We start from the raw sequence: 14,099 nt of genomic DNA on the forward strand, positions 1-14,099 counted from the left end.
CCTAGACGATGAAGCAAGACTTTTACGTTAATTTCTCGGTGGGCTGTGGTCTTTGGCTCAGAATCGTCGGAGATTAGGTCAATCCTTGCTGTCCTGTACGCCATTAGGCGTTGTAGGAACCAAGTCCAAGTAATATTTTATAGGTTAAAGTATTAACGCTTTTTTACTATTTGTCCCAAAGCCAAATTAGTGGTTATTAAAAAAAGTGCAGTTTTCCTTTCTCTACCTCTTGCTCTATTTTTCAGGCTCTCCTCAACTTTTCTCTAAACTTATATTTAAATGTAAAGCTGTTTGTGTATTATGTGGGATGTTTGACGGGTCAGGAATGGACTTAATCAAATAATTTTTTTTATGCTTTTTATAATCCATCTCAGTATGCTTCTTTCTTTTTAGACGTCCATTATTTTTCGGTAGACTCCCGGTTAGTGCTTTTTTTTCTGTGTTTGTCTCAAAATTCTGATCCTAATTTCTGCCTCAAATTCTGAAAAGACACAGAGGTATGAGTTTTTAAAGAAATATTACATTTCTTGGATTTAAATTTTTTTTTGGGGGGGGGGGGTAAAGACTATAGTACGAATTATCTGAAATGCAAAAATAGGCAAATTAAGAGAAAAATGCTCGAAGGGAAATTGCCAAAATCTTAGTTTTTCATGAAGTGGATGGACAAAAGCCGAGAGATGCCTTTCTCCCTCTTCTTGGCTGCGTGCTGGCTGAAAATTAATAATGGTTTGGCATATGTGACGTTTTTAAGAAATAAATTCTCTTTAATTCTTTCTTGATTTGTTTTTGTTCATTTGTTATTTTCTAGGAATTCCTGCCTGATTTATACGTCCATTTTGAATCACAGGGCTTTGATACTCCGATGTACGCTTCAAGTTGGTTTTTGACCCTTTTTACGACTAACCTCACTCTGCCAGCGGCATGTCGGTAAGTTTATCTGCATTCTCGTATATTAAACTGCATTGACTGTATCGCATAGTCGGACGAACAGAAATCTGGACGGAATCTGGACAAGAAATCTGGACGGAACAGGGGAAATTTTTTTTGGAGATTTACATATGGAATTATTGTCGATCGTGTTGAGTTTGTAGCTCTTTTGTATGTTGAAGTCTGTTGTAATCACATAACTAACCAGAGAAATTAAGAAATTAAGAAATCTGGACGGAACAGGGGAAAATTTTTTTGGAGATTCACATATGGAATTATTGTCGATCGTGTTGAGTTTGTAGCTCTTTTGTATGTTGAAGTCTGTTGTAATCACATAACTAACCAGAGAAATTAAGAAATTAAGAAATCTGGACGGAACAGGGGAAAATTTTTTTGGAGATTCACATATGGAATTATTGTCGATCGTGCTGAGTTTGTAGCTCTTTTGTATGTTGAAGTCTGTTGTAATCACATAACTAACCAGAGAAATTAAGAAATTAAGAAATCTGGACGGAACAGGGGAAAATTTTTTTGGAGATTCACATATGGAATTATTGTCGATCGTGTTGAGTTTGTAGCTCTTTTGTATGTTGAAGTCTGTTGTAATCACATAACTAACAAGAGAAATTAAGAAATTAAGAAATCTGGACGGAACAGGGGAAAATTTTTTTGGAGATTCACATATGAAATTATTGTCGATCGTGTTGAGTTTGTAGCTCTTTTGTATGTTGAATTCTGTTGTAATCACATAACTAACCAGAGAAAAATGTAAATTATTAAGCTTGAATAGTGTAATCGCATGTGAAAGACACAGGTCATGGTGAAATTTTCACGAAGTATGTGAGCACGAAAAAACGGACTTAACAGAATCTTCAAAAAACGGGCGTTAACAGAATCTTCAATATAAAAAAAATATGATGTGGTATTGTATTCAATGTATTATGCCTGCGATATATCATTATATCTGTATTATATTCTATATATAATGAATAATGCTCATAATATATCACAATGTATTCCGATTCTGGAATACAAAATAAGTTACTTTCTTTTATCCCAAATTTGCTTTAAATTGAATTCTGCTCTCTGGAACAACAATTAAGAGTATTTTGTTTTCTATTTTGTTCATAACGACGGAATCGGCACATTGATGTCAATCCACGAAATGGGGGGAGGGGTGCAAGGACCTATTTTGCAATTTTTTTTAATGGACATACAATTGAGCAATTACAACTGAAACAGGGGGTAGGGATGACTTAGCTACTTGGAGAATTCGTCGACTAATCTGTCCACATCCATTTTCTTTACCTCATCTTTTTCGACTGCCATGAACTTATGATTACTGGGTCTGTCATTTCCCAGTGTCGAACGCAGATAATCCTTCACACGCCCTAATGCTTAGAAGAATCGTTCGTTGATTGTAGTGATCATAGGCAAAGTAAAAACTAACCTCATCAGTTTTAGCACTGAAAAGTAGATAATCGAGAAGTCCAATAAAATTTCGACGGGTCGGAGATGAACCATATCTGAGATTCTACTTCTTGAAAGATTCGACTATGCAAGAGAAAGCTAGAATTGTATGGCGAAGTCATCGACATTGAGAATTCCTTTTCCACTTTAGAAAATTCGAGAAAATCTGAACTTGAGGGGCTGAAGTATAAAGTGTCAAACAATGGCGTAATTTGTATGAAATTTTGGTCTGTCTCGCTCGTGAAACGTTCTGTTACCTCGAAATTCATAATTTTAATAAAGTCTGATCGAACTGACAGACTGATATTGCGTGTATTACATGTTGAGTTTGAGAGAAAGTCCTTAAGACGCATGGAAATGGCTTGACTTCTCTTGCTTCGAGCACTGGTTTTAGATTTTGGACCATATTTTTGCTCGAGCCATTCCACTCGTTATTATTGAGTGTCTTGTATGTGTCATAAGTATGTACAAGTATGTTATAAATCAGAAAACTTTCTGATTGAAGTTGCTTTGTTAAACAATTTTCAATGTCAAATACTTGTTGCATTATGTGCAAAGTTGAGACAAAATGCCCGAGTTGATTTTATCCAGCAGTCGTTATGCTTCACACGCTGCCTCGCCCTTGGATCTATCAGAGACTGCGGTTAGCAAACCAAGAATACAATCCGACTTGGCCTTCATCTTGGGAATAGAATGGACTGTGTAAAACCAGCGAGTCTGGACGGTCCTCTCGAGCTCCAAGACTTCTTACCCGCTAATACTCTGGGATTCCACAAATAGTTCAAGTCGAGTGTTGCTGCATGATATAAATAGGTAAAGTAGTTTCACCACAGAGAAAAATTCCTAAGTTTAATGATATTTTTCGGCAGTTAGTCAAAACCAAGTTTAATCTGTGGGTGTGTCAGTGTACATAAACTGCATGAGGCACCATCTACCTAAGCTTTGATTGAACTTCGTTAAATCCTCACTCCTAACGGATCTGCCGTCATAACATTGGGCAATACACAACGTCAGTCTACACCAAGCTTTTCTATAGTTTCACAAATCGAGTTGAATAAGCTTTCGGCGTCTAATTTTTGAATGTTACAACAGCCGATTGGTCAATCCACTTTTCCATTTGATATGCATCTGTATCGCTAATTGTTCTTTTCTAGAAACGTCTTATGTCTCATCGATAAGAATGGCAAAGTAATTAACTTACTTTACTCCTGAAATAGTCTTCGTGCAACATGTTTCCTATCAATTTAGTATTTTGGATACCGATTACTGCAATCGTCACCGTGATGGCGGTGTAACTTGTCTTTCAGTTTTTCTTTGCCTTTACATATTTCTCCGTCAGTTCAATGAAATTATTCCGGTTTGCAGATGTTTCTGATTCGCGATTACCCCTGAAAGCAAAACCCTGGCGGCCAAGAAAGCAAATAGTGCGAAAAATGTGCTTCACTTGATCAGAATTTTTTGAACCTCTTGATATCTCGAATGGATCAAAACTTTTGCTGTAGATTTAGAAGTATCAGTACTAATTATCTTAAATTCCGTTCATGCTGACATACAATGCCTATGTATGTTATTGTCGTCTTATTCCATGCTCTTGTGGTATTTGATATATCGGAAGATGTGGTTAACAGCTTACGGATAGAGTAACTCAGCTCTCTACTTCAATTAGTAATACCCTTCAAAATTGAAAAAAAAGAGACAATTCTGGCTCTGCCCTTGCAGAACATATTTATGATCACCCGTACCATAAAATTTTATTTAACCAAGCTAGCTTAATTTCACAAGACAAATGTATTTTCCAGGACTACAGAGGACTTTTGAGATTTATAATGAACAACATTTAGCTCTAGCTTTCAACAGAGATACCGGTGATTTAAGAACAAGTGACTCATATTTCGGTTTTCTCAAAAGAGGAGCCAATACTTTAATAATGCCTGAAATAAACCTTGAACCACCTTCGCATTCACATAATCAAACGCGCCATCAACCACTTAAGTATCAAATAATGTCAATTATTAAAATGAGAAACCAAATGACGTAGTTCTCCAACTTATTTGTTTGCTGGCTCGTTGTTTTAGTGAAGGATTTTTTTTTATTTGCCAGTTGTTCGCTAGTATCCATTGATGGCAGTTTAAATTTTTGGATTTTGTGCAAATTGTGGATACTGGTTGATGACTAGCTTTATGTTTGTTATGTATTTAGTTTAATTCTTTTAATTTTGGTTCTTATTAAATTTTTCATCTTTTAATGTTGGTATTTTCATTGGTGTTTATTGTTTTTTTTTTTCACGTTGACTTTCCATGTTTGCTTTTGGTTTTTTATTAATGTTTTCTGGCATTTTGCTTATTTTTTTTTCTCGCTGAAGAATGGAGGTGGTTGTCCTTTCGAAAAATTCGCTTCGTGTGTTTTTTCAGTAGTTTTGTTTGGCCTTAAAAACCCCAATTTTGATAATTTCTTCTTTAGACAATGTCTTTCAGAACCGTCATGTTGGTTTAATAGAGCAGAACCGTCTTTCCACTTCTAAAATCAATGAAGCTCAACGAAAGCCCTTTTCTAGTAGTTCCTCCCATCCCTGGAGCCCCAATAAAAAATGGTGGCGATCACAACGAAATAATGAATCGAAATTTTTTTATGTATTCAATCCATTTATAAGTCTTAAAGTACACTGAATTTCTTCTGTTAGAAGTGGAAACCGGATATCCCTCAAGAATAGGTTCAGCTGGTTTGTCATAACGCGCCCTGAGAGAGACTCGTTACTACAACTGCCACTGGAACTTAAAACGGGTTTAGGGATGCAGACTGAACTTTCGCGTTGATCTGGGTCATCTATTGCTCCACAGTGTGTGACAATGCGGGACACAATGTCCCACAAGTGGGGGAATCTATTTTCCATGAACCAGATACTTTGAGCGCTGGTATTATTCCCAGTTTCTTTAACTAAAGTTTTTTTCACTGTTTCCTCCGCATTTTCACCGTTAAGAAATCCAAATTTTGTTGTCACTTTTCACTCATAGTTTTATTAAGAATTCACAAGATCAATAAACATTAACTGACCAACTAACACTTAGTTAGACTGAACCCTGGTCAGAGGTCATATTTTCGGCAGAGAATAGGTCAATAAAACAGTGGAGAGGAACTGTTTTTAGATATTTCAAATCCTCAAATTAACTGACCAACTAACACTTAGTATTGACTGAACCCTGGTTAGAGATCACATTTCCAGCAGAGAATAGGTCAATAAAACAGTGGGGAGGAACTGTTTTAGATATTTCAAAATAAGGATTTCGCAAGAGTGGGCAGACGGGTCATTTCAAAACAGGGTCATTGAAAAGTAACAGTGGTACTTCATCAAACAGTTCGTGGTAACGAACTGTAGTAAGGAGCGACCCGGCTCAATAGTAAACGAAACTCTAAAAAACGGAATTTCGATGTTAAAAGATATATCAAAAGAATCGGATTTTTATGCTGATTTTGAATATATAAGTTTTATCAAATTTAGTCTTTGTCATCAAAAGTTACGAGCCTGAGAAAATTTGCCTTATTTTGGAAAATAGGGGGTAACACCCCTAAAAGTCATAGGATCTTAACGAAAATCGCACCATCGCATTCAGCGTATCAGAGAACTCTATAGCAAAAATTTCAAGGTCCAATCTACAAAAATGTGGAATTTCGTATTTTTTGCCAGAAGACAAATCACGGCTGCGTGTTTATTTGTTATTTTTTATTTTTTTTTTCCCAGGGGTCATCGTATCGACCAAGTGGTCCTAGAGTGTTGCAAGAGGGCTCATTCTAACGGAAGTGAAAAGTTCTAGTGCCCTTTTTGAGCGACCAAAAAAATTGGAGGGCACCTAGGCCCCCTCCCACGCTCATTTTTTTCCCAAAGTCAACGGATCAAAATTTTGGGATAGCCATTTTGTTCCGCATAGTCGAAAACCATAATAACTATGTCTTTGGGGATGACTTACCCCCCACAGTCCCTGGGGGAGGGGCTGCAAGTTACAAACTTTGGCCAATGTTTACATACAGTAATGGTTACTGGGAAGTGTGCCGACGTCATCAGGGGAATTTTTTGGTTTGGGTATGGGGTTCAGGGGAGGGTCTATATGGGAGGATCTTTCCTTGGAGGAATATTTCATGGGGGAAGAGAAATTCAATGAAAAGGGCGCAGGACTTTCTAGCATTACTATTAAAAAACAAACAATGAAAATATAAATATGAAAAAGTTTTTTCAATTGAAAGTAACGAGAAGCATTAAAACTTAAAACGAACAGAGATTATTACGCATATGAGGGGTTCTAAAAGATAAATACTTCGCTCTTTATGCTAAAAATTTTTTAAGTAATTTCAACTATTTATTCTACGGCCTTTCTGATTCAGGGGTCATTCTTAAAGAATTGGGACAAAACAAGATTTAGTGTGAAGAGCGAGGTATTAACGAGGGGACCAACCCCCTCATATATATAATCAAAAATATAAGAATATAAAAGTTTGTTACGTAAGTTAATTCTTAAGTTACGTATTTTTTTTACTAATAAAAACGTTCGTTAAAAATTAAAAGATCTAGTTGCCTTTTTAAGTAACCGAAAAATTGGAGGGCAACTAGACCTCCTTCCCCACCCCTTATTTCTCAAAATCGTATGATCAAAACTAAGAGAAAGCCATTTAGCCAAAAAAAAGAATTAATATGCAAATTTCATTTTAATAATTTATGTACGGAGAGCCAAAATCAGACATGCATTAATTCAAAAACTTTCAGAAATTAAATAAAAAAAAAACAGTTTTTTGAAATGAAAGTAAGGAGCGACATTAAAACTTAAAACGAACAGAAATTACTCCGTATATGAAAGGGGGTTTTCCTCCTCGACGCCCCGCTCCTTGCGCTAAAGTTTGATTCTTTCTCGCAACTCAACTTTTTAAAACAATAAAAAACTTTAGCGTAGCGGGAGCGTTGAGGAGGAAAAGCCCCTTTCATATACGGAGTAATTTCTGTTCGTTTTAAGCTTTAATGTCGCTCCTTACTTTCATTTCAAAAAACTTTTTTTTTTTTATTTAATAGCTATGAAGAAACGAAGCATAGGGGGTGACAAAACAAACGGCGACTTAGCTGGTCTTGCTGGTTTAATGTAAACATAGCTATGAAATCGAAATAACAAGATAAATTTTATATAGAGGCATACCCCCTCTAATTGGCACCAATGAATCGGCAACTATTACTGTCTCCTAGCATCATTTTAACACTAGTTTAACAGGTTTGAATGAAGTCTCGTTCATTCTCCTCAATAATTTCTGCACAAATGTAGGTTATTTATTCTGCTGATCTAGTTTTCTCATTTACTATGCACTGACATTGTTTGACTTGTTGCACGAGGGGTTGTTCAAGTCTGTTCTTACGAAGATTGAACTATTTTATAGATTTTTTTCAGGTTTCGCTATCCATTGCCATTGTATTGCTGTTGCTATTTATTTCAAATTCATTGTTACGAGATTGTTCATGTTATTCCCCAAGCGTATTAGCAGTAGATAAATAGAAATTACGTATCCCCTGGCATTTTTAGCTCTTTAGGGCTTGTGATTTATATTCCGAAATATCAGGATTTTTATGGTGTACCTTATATTGTTTTTTTTTTTTTACTAATTATATTTATCATATTTCTTCTTATTATATTCATATTTTTATTTACTATATTATACTGTAATTTATTCCTATATTTATTACTCTATACTCTATTTATTATATTGATATTATATTTATCTATATTTATTGTATTACTTTATATATTTATTTATTACTATATACTATTTTGTATATATATATATATATATATATATATATATATATATATATATATATATATGTATGTATGTATGTATGTATATATATATATATATATATATATATATATATATATATATATATATATATATATATGTATATATATATATATATATGTATATATATATATATATATATATATATATATATATATATATATATATATATATATATATATATATATATATATATATTAATTACTATTTCCTTCACGTAAGTTTGTCTCTTCTATGACTTTTGCTGTCAATAAAATATGCTCGTTACTTTTGTGTAGAAAAAAAGATTCCTAGAATTTTTTTAAAAGCTGAATTGTTTCAACTCTATAAATCCTTTGACAAAGAATATAGTTGCTTCAGTTAGAGACTAAATAGTCTGGACCACGAAATATTGTGAAGTTTGCGAACTTAAACTTAGATTCACTAAAACTTAGTGTGAATGTATCTGTAGCTCAATTATGGTTAAGTGAACAAATTTTTGTTGGAAAATGAGTTGATTTTAATTAATTCATTGAAATATTGCTCCTATGAAGATATGTGTGAATTTAGAGTTATATTGTTTCGATATGTATCGAAACAATTCTGTTGAAAACACTGTAAGCCGTTCTAAAAATATTGCTATTGTGCAGTTTTGACCTCCATTTGACGCCCTTTTCACTTAATACTATAAGCCTTGCAAGTTGTTGCAATTGAAGTAGTAGTTAGAATATTTTATTTGCAGTAGTAGTATTAGTAAAAGTACAACTGATAATAGTGTTTGTAGCGACATGTATATAGTATCTTTTTGTCAATTGATCTTCCCCTTTAAGTATTCTCCGAAAGTTCCAAATTAATACCCAAATCCAATCTCGAGATACGTCCTTTTGACAATAACATTCAATTCAACGTTAATCTGTATACGAAACAAATCATAAATATATGATAATAAGAATATATATATATATATATATATATATATATATATATATATATATATATATATATATATATATATATATATGTATATATATATATATATATATATATATATATATATATATATTGTATCGTTTGCACAATTATGGCTAATTGAATGAAGGTTTATTGGAAAACAATTGCAATATGTCACCACACAATTAATTATAAATCCATTAAATAGCTAAGTTCTTAAAAAATTGGAAAAATAGCGAGAGGACCAACCTTTAACCCCTCTAAAAACGCGTATGATGTGCTGCAGATTTAGACGCATTTAATAACTATTTACAACAAAAATTCGGCCGAGTCGGTCGTTAAGAACTGATTTAATCAAGTCGGTCTCCAACCCCCTTAAGTTGAGAAAATTTGATGCCAGCTTTTACTTGGTCTCAAGTTTCGGACTTATATTTTGACTTCGACTTCAATTCGTTTCTTCAATAAAATTAGATGCTGAAATATTTTAGAACTAAGTTTGTTTAGTTGAGTCGAAACAGTCAATTTGTTTTTGGGTAGAGGGAAGTGTCTGATTTTACTTTTTTCCGAGGATATTTTTCACTTTCGTGCTAAAAGCATGATTAGCCCTGTAGGAAATGCACACAAGGTAGGTCTTGTGAGATATTTCAAACCATGTCTTTATATTTTTGGTTACTATGGGCTATAGTTTGTCTTTTATTCTGTTAAATCTGACACTGTAACCAGGATATTCCAAAGAACTTTTCACCCCTCGATTCGGAAAAATTCGAAAATGGCACTCTCCCGTAGACATTTTGAACCCCCTAGGAAATAAATCGTTGAAGTTGGCAAAACACGGAAACAGAAATAACGCGGGATCAAACATCCTCTTAGTACTGTTAAATGAATCCGAGATGAATCACTTTAAAAAGTATTTCACAAAGTACTTAACTTAAAATCATCTACTTGAAACTCAATTACATGTTTCTGCAGATACTTGTAAATTTTACTTTAGTAAAAATCATGGAAGGTTCAACACTAACGTTTGAACGTGTCATCTCTGCTGAATCCTTGTTTCTAGCATGTTTTCTCCCCATCTCCCCGTGTTTTCTCTTTTCTTTTTTTCTCTTCTTCATTTTCAATTTTTGTGGTTATGGTCATTAACAAGTTCGCTTCTAGGATCTTTATTATTATTGTTGTTGTTTTTTTTTTATTTGAATAAATTGGATTGAATTGAACACGTGCAGAGAGGGATTGGGAGAAGAGTTTTTCGGGCTTGTGCCTCCCCTCCTGGAATCTCGTGGTTTTTACCATTCCATGTATATTGTCTACTCTTTTTACAAATCATTTGCCTATTTTTTCATCCCCCCCCCCGCGAAACAAAATCGTGTGTATCGTGTCCAGCCCAGACCAGTCTATCATGTATCCAGTATCCAGTCTATCGTGTTACATCGTGTCCAGGGTTTTTTTTTTTCGGGGGAGATAAAAAGAAATACTGAAAAAACGTATCATTTTTGTTATATCCATTTTGTCACGTATTTACGATTCGGGAAAAAATTCGGGGGGGGGGGGATCAACCCCTGTACCCCCCTGGATACGGCCTTGTAATGGGTTTATTTTTATTATATGCTTAATGCTGCTGGTAAAGCCACTAAAAATAAATGGGAATAATTGAATATACATAGTATAAGTTAGGAATAAAAATATATTGGCAATTTACCAAAACGTTGACTAATCCCCCTCCCCTTCCGCCTCCTTGAAAAAACGTGCGTTTGGGCATGATATAATTTTATGTGCTTTACGGAGGCGGTTTAGTCACGCAAATTAAAATGATAAAAAATCAAATCATGTCAAAAGCCATTTATGGTCAATAAAATAGTAAACATTGATAGTTTATCCCAGTATCTCCAGGATCGCTTAATTCTTTTCAGGATCAATTTGGAAACTCTTCAACTGCTCTTGAAAGAGAAAAAGTAATTAGAAAGAAAAAACGAAGATTTGACCTAAAAAAAAAAAAATGATGAAACAAGTCAGTAATAGAAAAGTATAGTAAAAATTGGCTGAAGTATTACTGGAAATAGTTTTAACCTATCAAAATTTTTGCGAAAATTGTAAAACAGTCTAAAATTAAGAAAATGAAAGTAAATGTGCAGTTATACGTTAGTTTATAGCTACATACAAAGAAGAGGGGGAGGAATTCCTGCACATCAAGTATAAAGGGCCTTCTGGCGACAAATTAGAAATGATAGCATGAAACCGTAATTGTATTCTGTTGTTACCCATGGTCTTACGAAAGGGTGTTTCATCCCATTCCCCTAGAGCTGATACGTATGATCAATCATATGCTAGCCTATAAAATACAGTAAAAGAAGGAAAAGTGAAATTAAACTTGTCGAAACTTGCTGAAAATAGTAGCTGGCTTAGTTTAAGTCAATGGTTGTTAGGTTGTTAGGTTGTTAGGCTGTTCTGGTGGTTTACCCATTCTGCTCGTGAAATTCAATTCCCGCTTCAGAAACGGTTTGAATCTGGTTCCAGCGCGTTGACGAAAATCAGGTAATCATTCACTGTGGCTTACAAGTAGCTAGGACATCAGAATAAAAACGACCTCTTCCCTTGCACTTATCTTAGGTCTATTCACACCTCACAGCCACAATTTTCTACAGGCTTTCTTTTGATTTGCCTTATGGGGCGGCGACAGGATGGACCTGTCACAGTTTGCCTAGAACCGTAACTGCAAACAGTGCTGAGAGGTGACGCGGTGGTGCACGTGATTTTGATTAAAGGATGATTTTCCTAGGTTCTGTTGTTTTGGCGGGAGGTTTCGGGCTGAATCACCTCTTCGAAGTCGTAATATCAATTGTGGACCCTCCGCTTTTGTAGCATAAAAAGTGTAATGGTGGGAGGTAACAGGTTTGGCATTACTTTTGTAAGATGTCGACTTATGTTGGTAGTAGAGCATTGACAAGTATATAAAACCATGTAGGGACCAAGATGGACTTGTAGTTCACGAAACTCCCATTCAACTGGATGTCCCAGGGAGCTCTCTCCGTCCGGCTCTAAGCTGGGCTCATCGCTTTGTGCAGATAGGAGAAGAAGTATTAGTCCCGGATCTGTACTGGTGGGTCCCGTTGCTTTTCTTTGCTGCATAACAACTTCTATGAAGTAAATAATATGAACATTGCGATTCAGAACATTATAACGTTTAAAAAATTTGACATTTACAGTCAAATTCAACGCTAATAAAAATGGCGGTGAGTGCAGAAGCTATTCAAGATGAATTTTCCTCTTTTGGGATTAATCTGAATGAGAATGAATTAAATAATTGTAACTATTTGGAACTAGTATAATAATATTAAGGTTGGGAAGGCATTGATATCTAGAACCGAATGAAAGTAAAATGATCTTTTAGAACCGATTGACCAAGACAGTAGTGACTCCAATAAATTAAGGCTCATCCAGACGACTCTGCGATTCGGAGCCTAACCGATCATATGCTCTGCCAACTGAGCTACTGAGGCTTGTTAGATGGTTTATACACCTTTGAGCTATCTACTTAGGGAAATAAAGCGGCTTCTTTTGAATAAATTTTCGCTAGAGTTACTGACAGAACAAATTATATTTGTTGGTTCCAACAGCACTGGAAACTTACTTATTTTATAAATTACTCCTAGTTTCTTATTATGCAAATTTGCTTGCTTCCTACAACTTCCTCATTCTTTTTGGGTAAATTTATCATATGCGCTTCAACGGTTTTCGTTTCAAGTTTAAGAAATTTTGGTACAGAAACGCATATGCCTGAATGCGTAAACTAATATAAATAAAAAAGCAACACACTGAATAAATTAATGTTACTTTAGAAAAGCCAATCTATGGTGGTGACGAGAAGTCATATTTAAAAATCAGATTTTTAAATATTCATTGAGAATTTCTTAGGTTAAAACAGTCTTTGGTATTTCATATCAGAAGTGAACTTAATTAATTTTTATTTTAAAGATTTTTGCTGTACAAGCAAAAACTTATGACAAGACAGTAGTGACTCCAATAAATTAAGGCTCATCCAGACGACTCTGCGATTCGGAGCCTAACCGATCTGCCAACTGAGCAACTGAGGCTTGTTAGACGGTTTATACACCTTTAGGTTTTATACACCATGATGGCCAATAAGCCATTTCAATTCATGGGTCGGTGAACTGAATGTCAGTTCACGGAGCTCGGTTATTGCCATCATGGTTTTGAATGGCTTATTGGCTTTCATTTACTTTCTATTGATTAATTAAAACACTTTCCAAAAAGAAGTTTTTCAAAGAAAAGTAAAAAGCCATATTAATTTTAAGACAAGCAGAAATAAATTCCTGGAATAATTTAAACTTAAAATGACCAGAAATTGTTATTAAAGAATAAAACTAACAGAAATTAAATAAACAACGATCAAAACGAACAGAATTTTTTTTTTATTGAAAAATATTATTCGTTTTCAGTAAAGCGCTAATGACGCAGTAGGCTATAGACTTTTACAATTAGGAAAGGGGGCAGTAGCCAAGCTCTTTTCTAGTGGTATTTGTTCTTTTTAAGTTTGATGTGAATATTTAACCTTCGTTTTACTCGATTTATTTATTTATTTATATTAGTATCTGTTGTAAGTTTGTTTGCTATTGTTGTTTATTTAATTTTTGTTCGTTTTGGGTTTAATTTATTCTTCAATGGTAATTCCTGGTCGTTATGAGTTTGAACTATTCCAGGAATGTGTTTCTTTCGGTTTTTAGTATTATATGGCTCTGCTATTCTTTGAAAAGCTTCTTTCTCAGATTTTTTTTTAATTAATTTCTGTTCATTTTTGATTGCCAAAGTTTCAACTTTTTCAACATTCCCTATTTCAATCATTTTTTTTTTTAAACATCACAGTTTCATTAAACTACAAAACATCAATGCGATATTTTTTTTTCAACATCAAAGTTCAAAGTTCAACATCC

At 34.2% G+C, this 14,099-nt stretch overlaps 1 protein-coding gene across 1 annotated transcript in view; it reads left to right on the plus strand.

Annotated features, from left to right (window-relative positions):
• Positions 1-14,099, plus strand: part of LOC136037360 (ecotropic viral integration site 5 ortholog-like) — a gene marked incomplete at its 5' end in the record, with an annotated part of 120,726 nt that overhangs the window by 40,253 nt on the left and 66,374 nt on the right. Inside the window, 1 exon segment of the mRNA XM_065720065.1 lies at positions 809-927. Within this exon segment, the coding sequence (XP_065576137.1) occupies positions 809-927 (119 nt within the window).

The sequence above is a fragment of the Artemia franciscana genome, chromosome 16 (genome assembly GCF_032884065.1).
Source record: "Artemia franciscana chromosome 16, ASM3288406v1, whole genome shotgun sequence".
In the NCBI taxonomy this organism is placed as follows: domain Eukaryota; kingdom Metazoa; phylum Arthropoda; class Branchiopoda; order Anostraca; family Artemiidae; genus Artemia; species Artemia franciscana.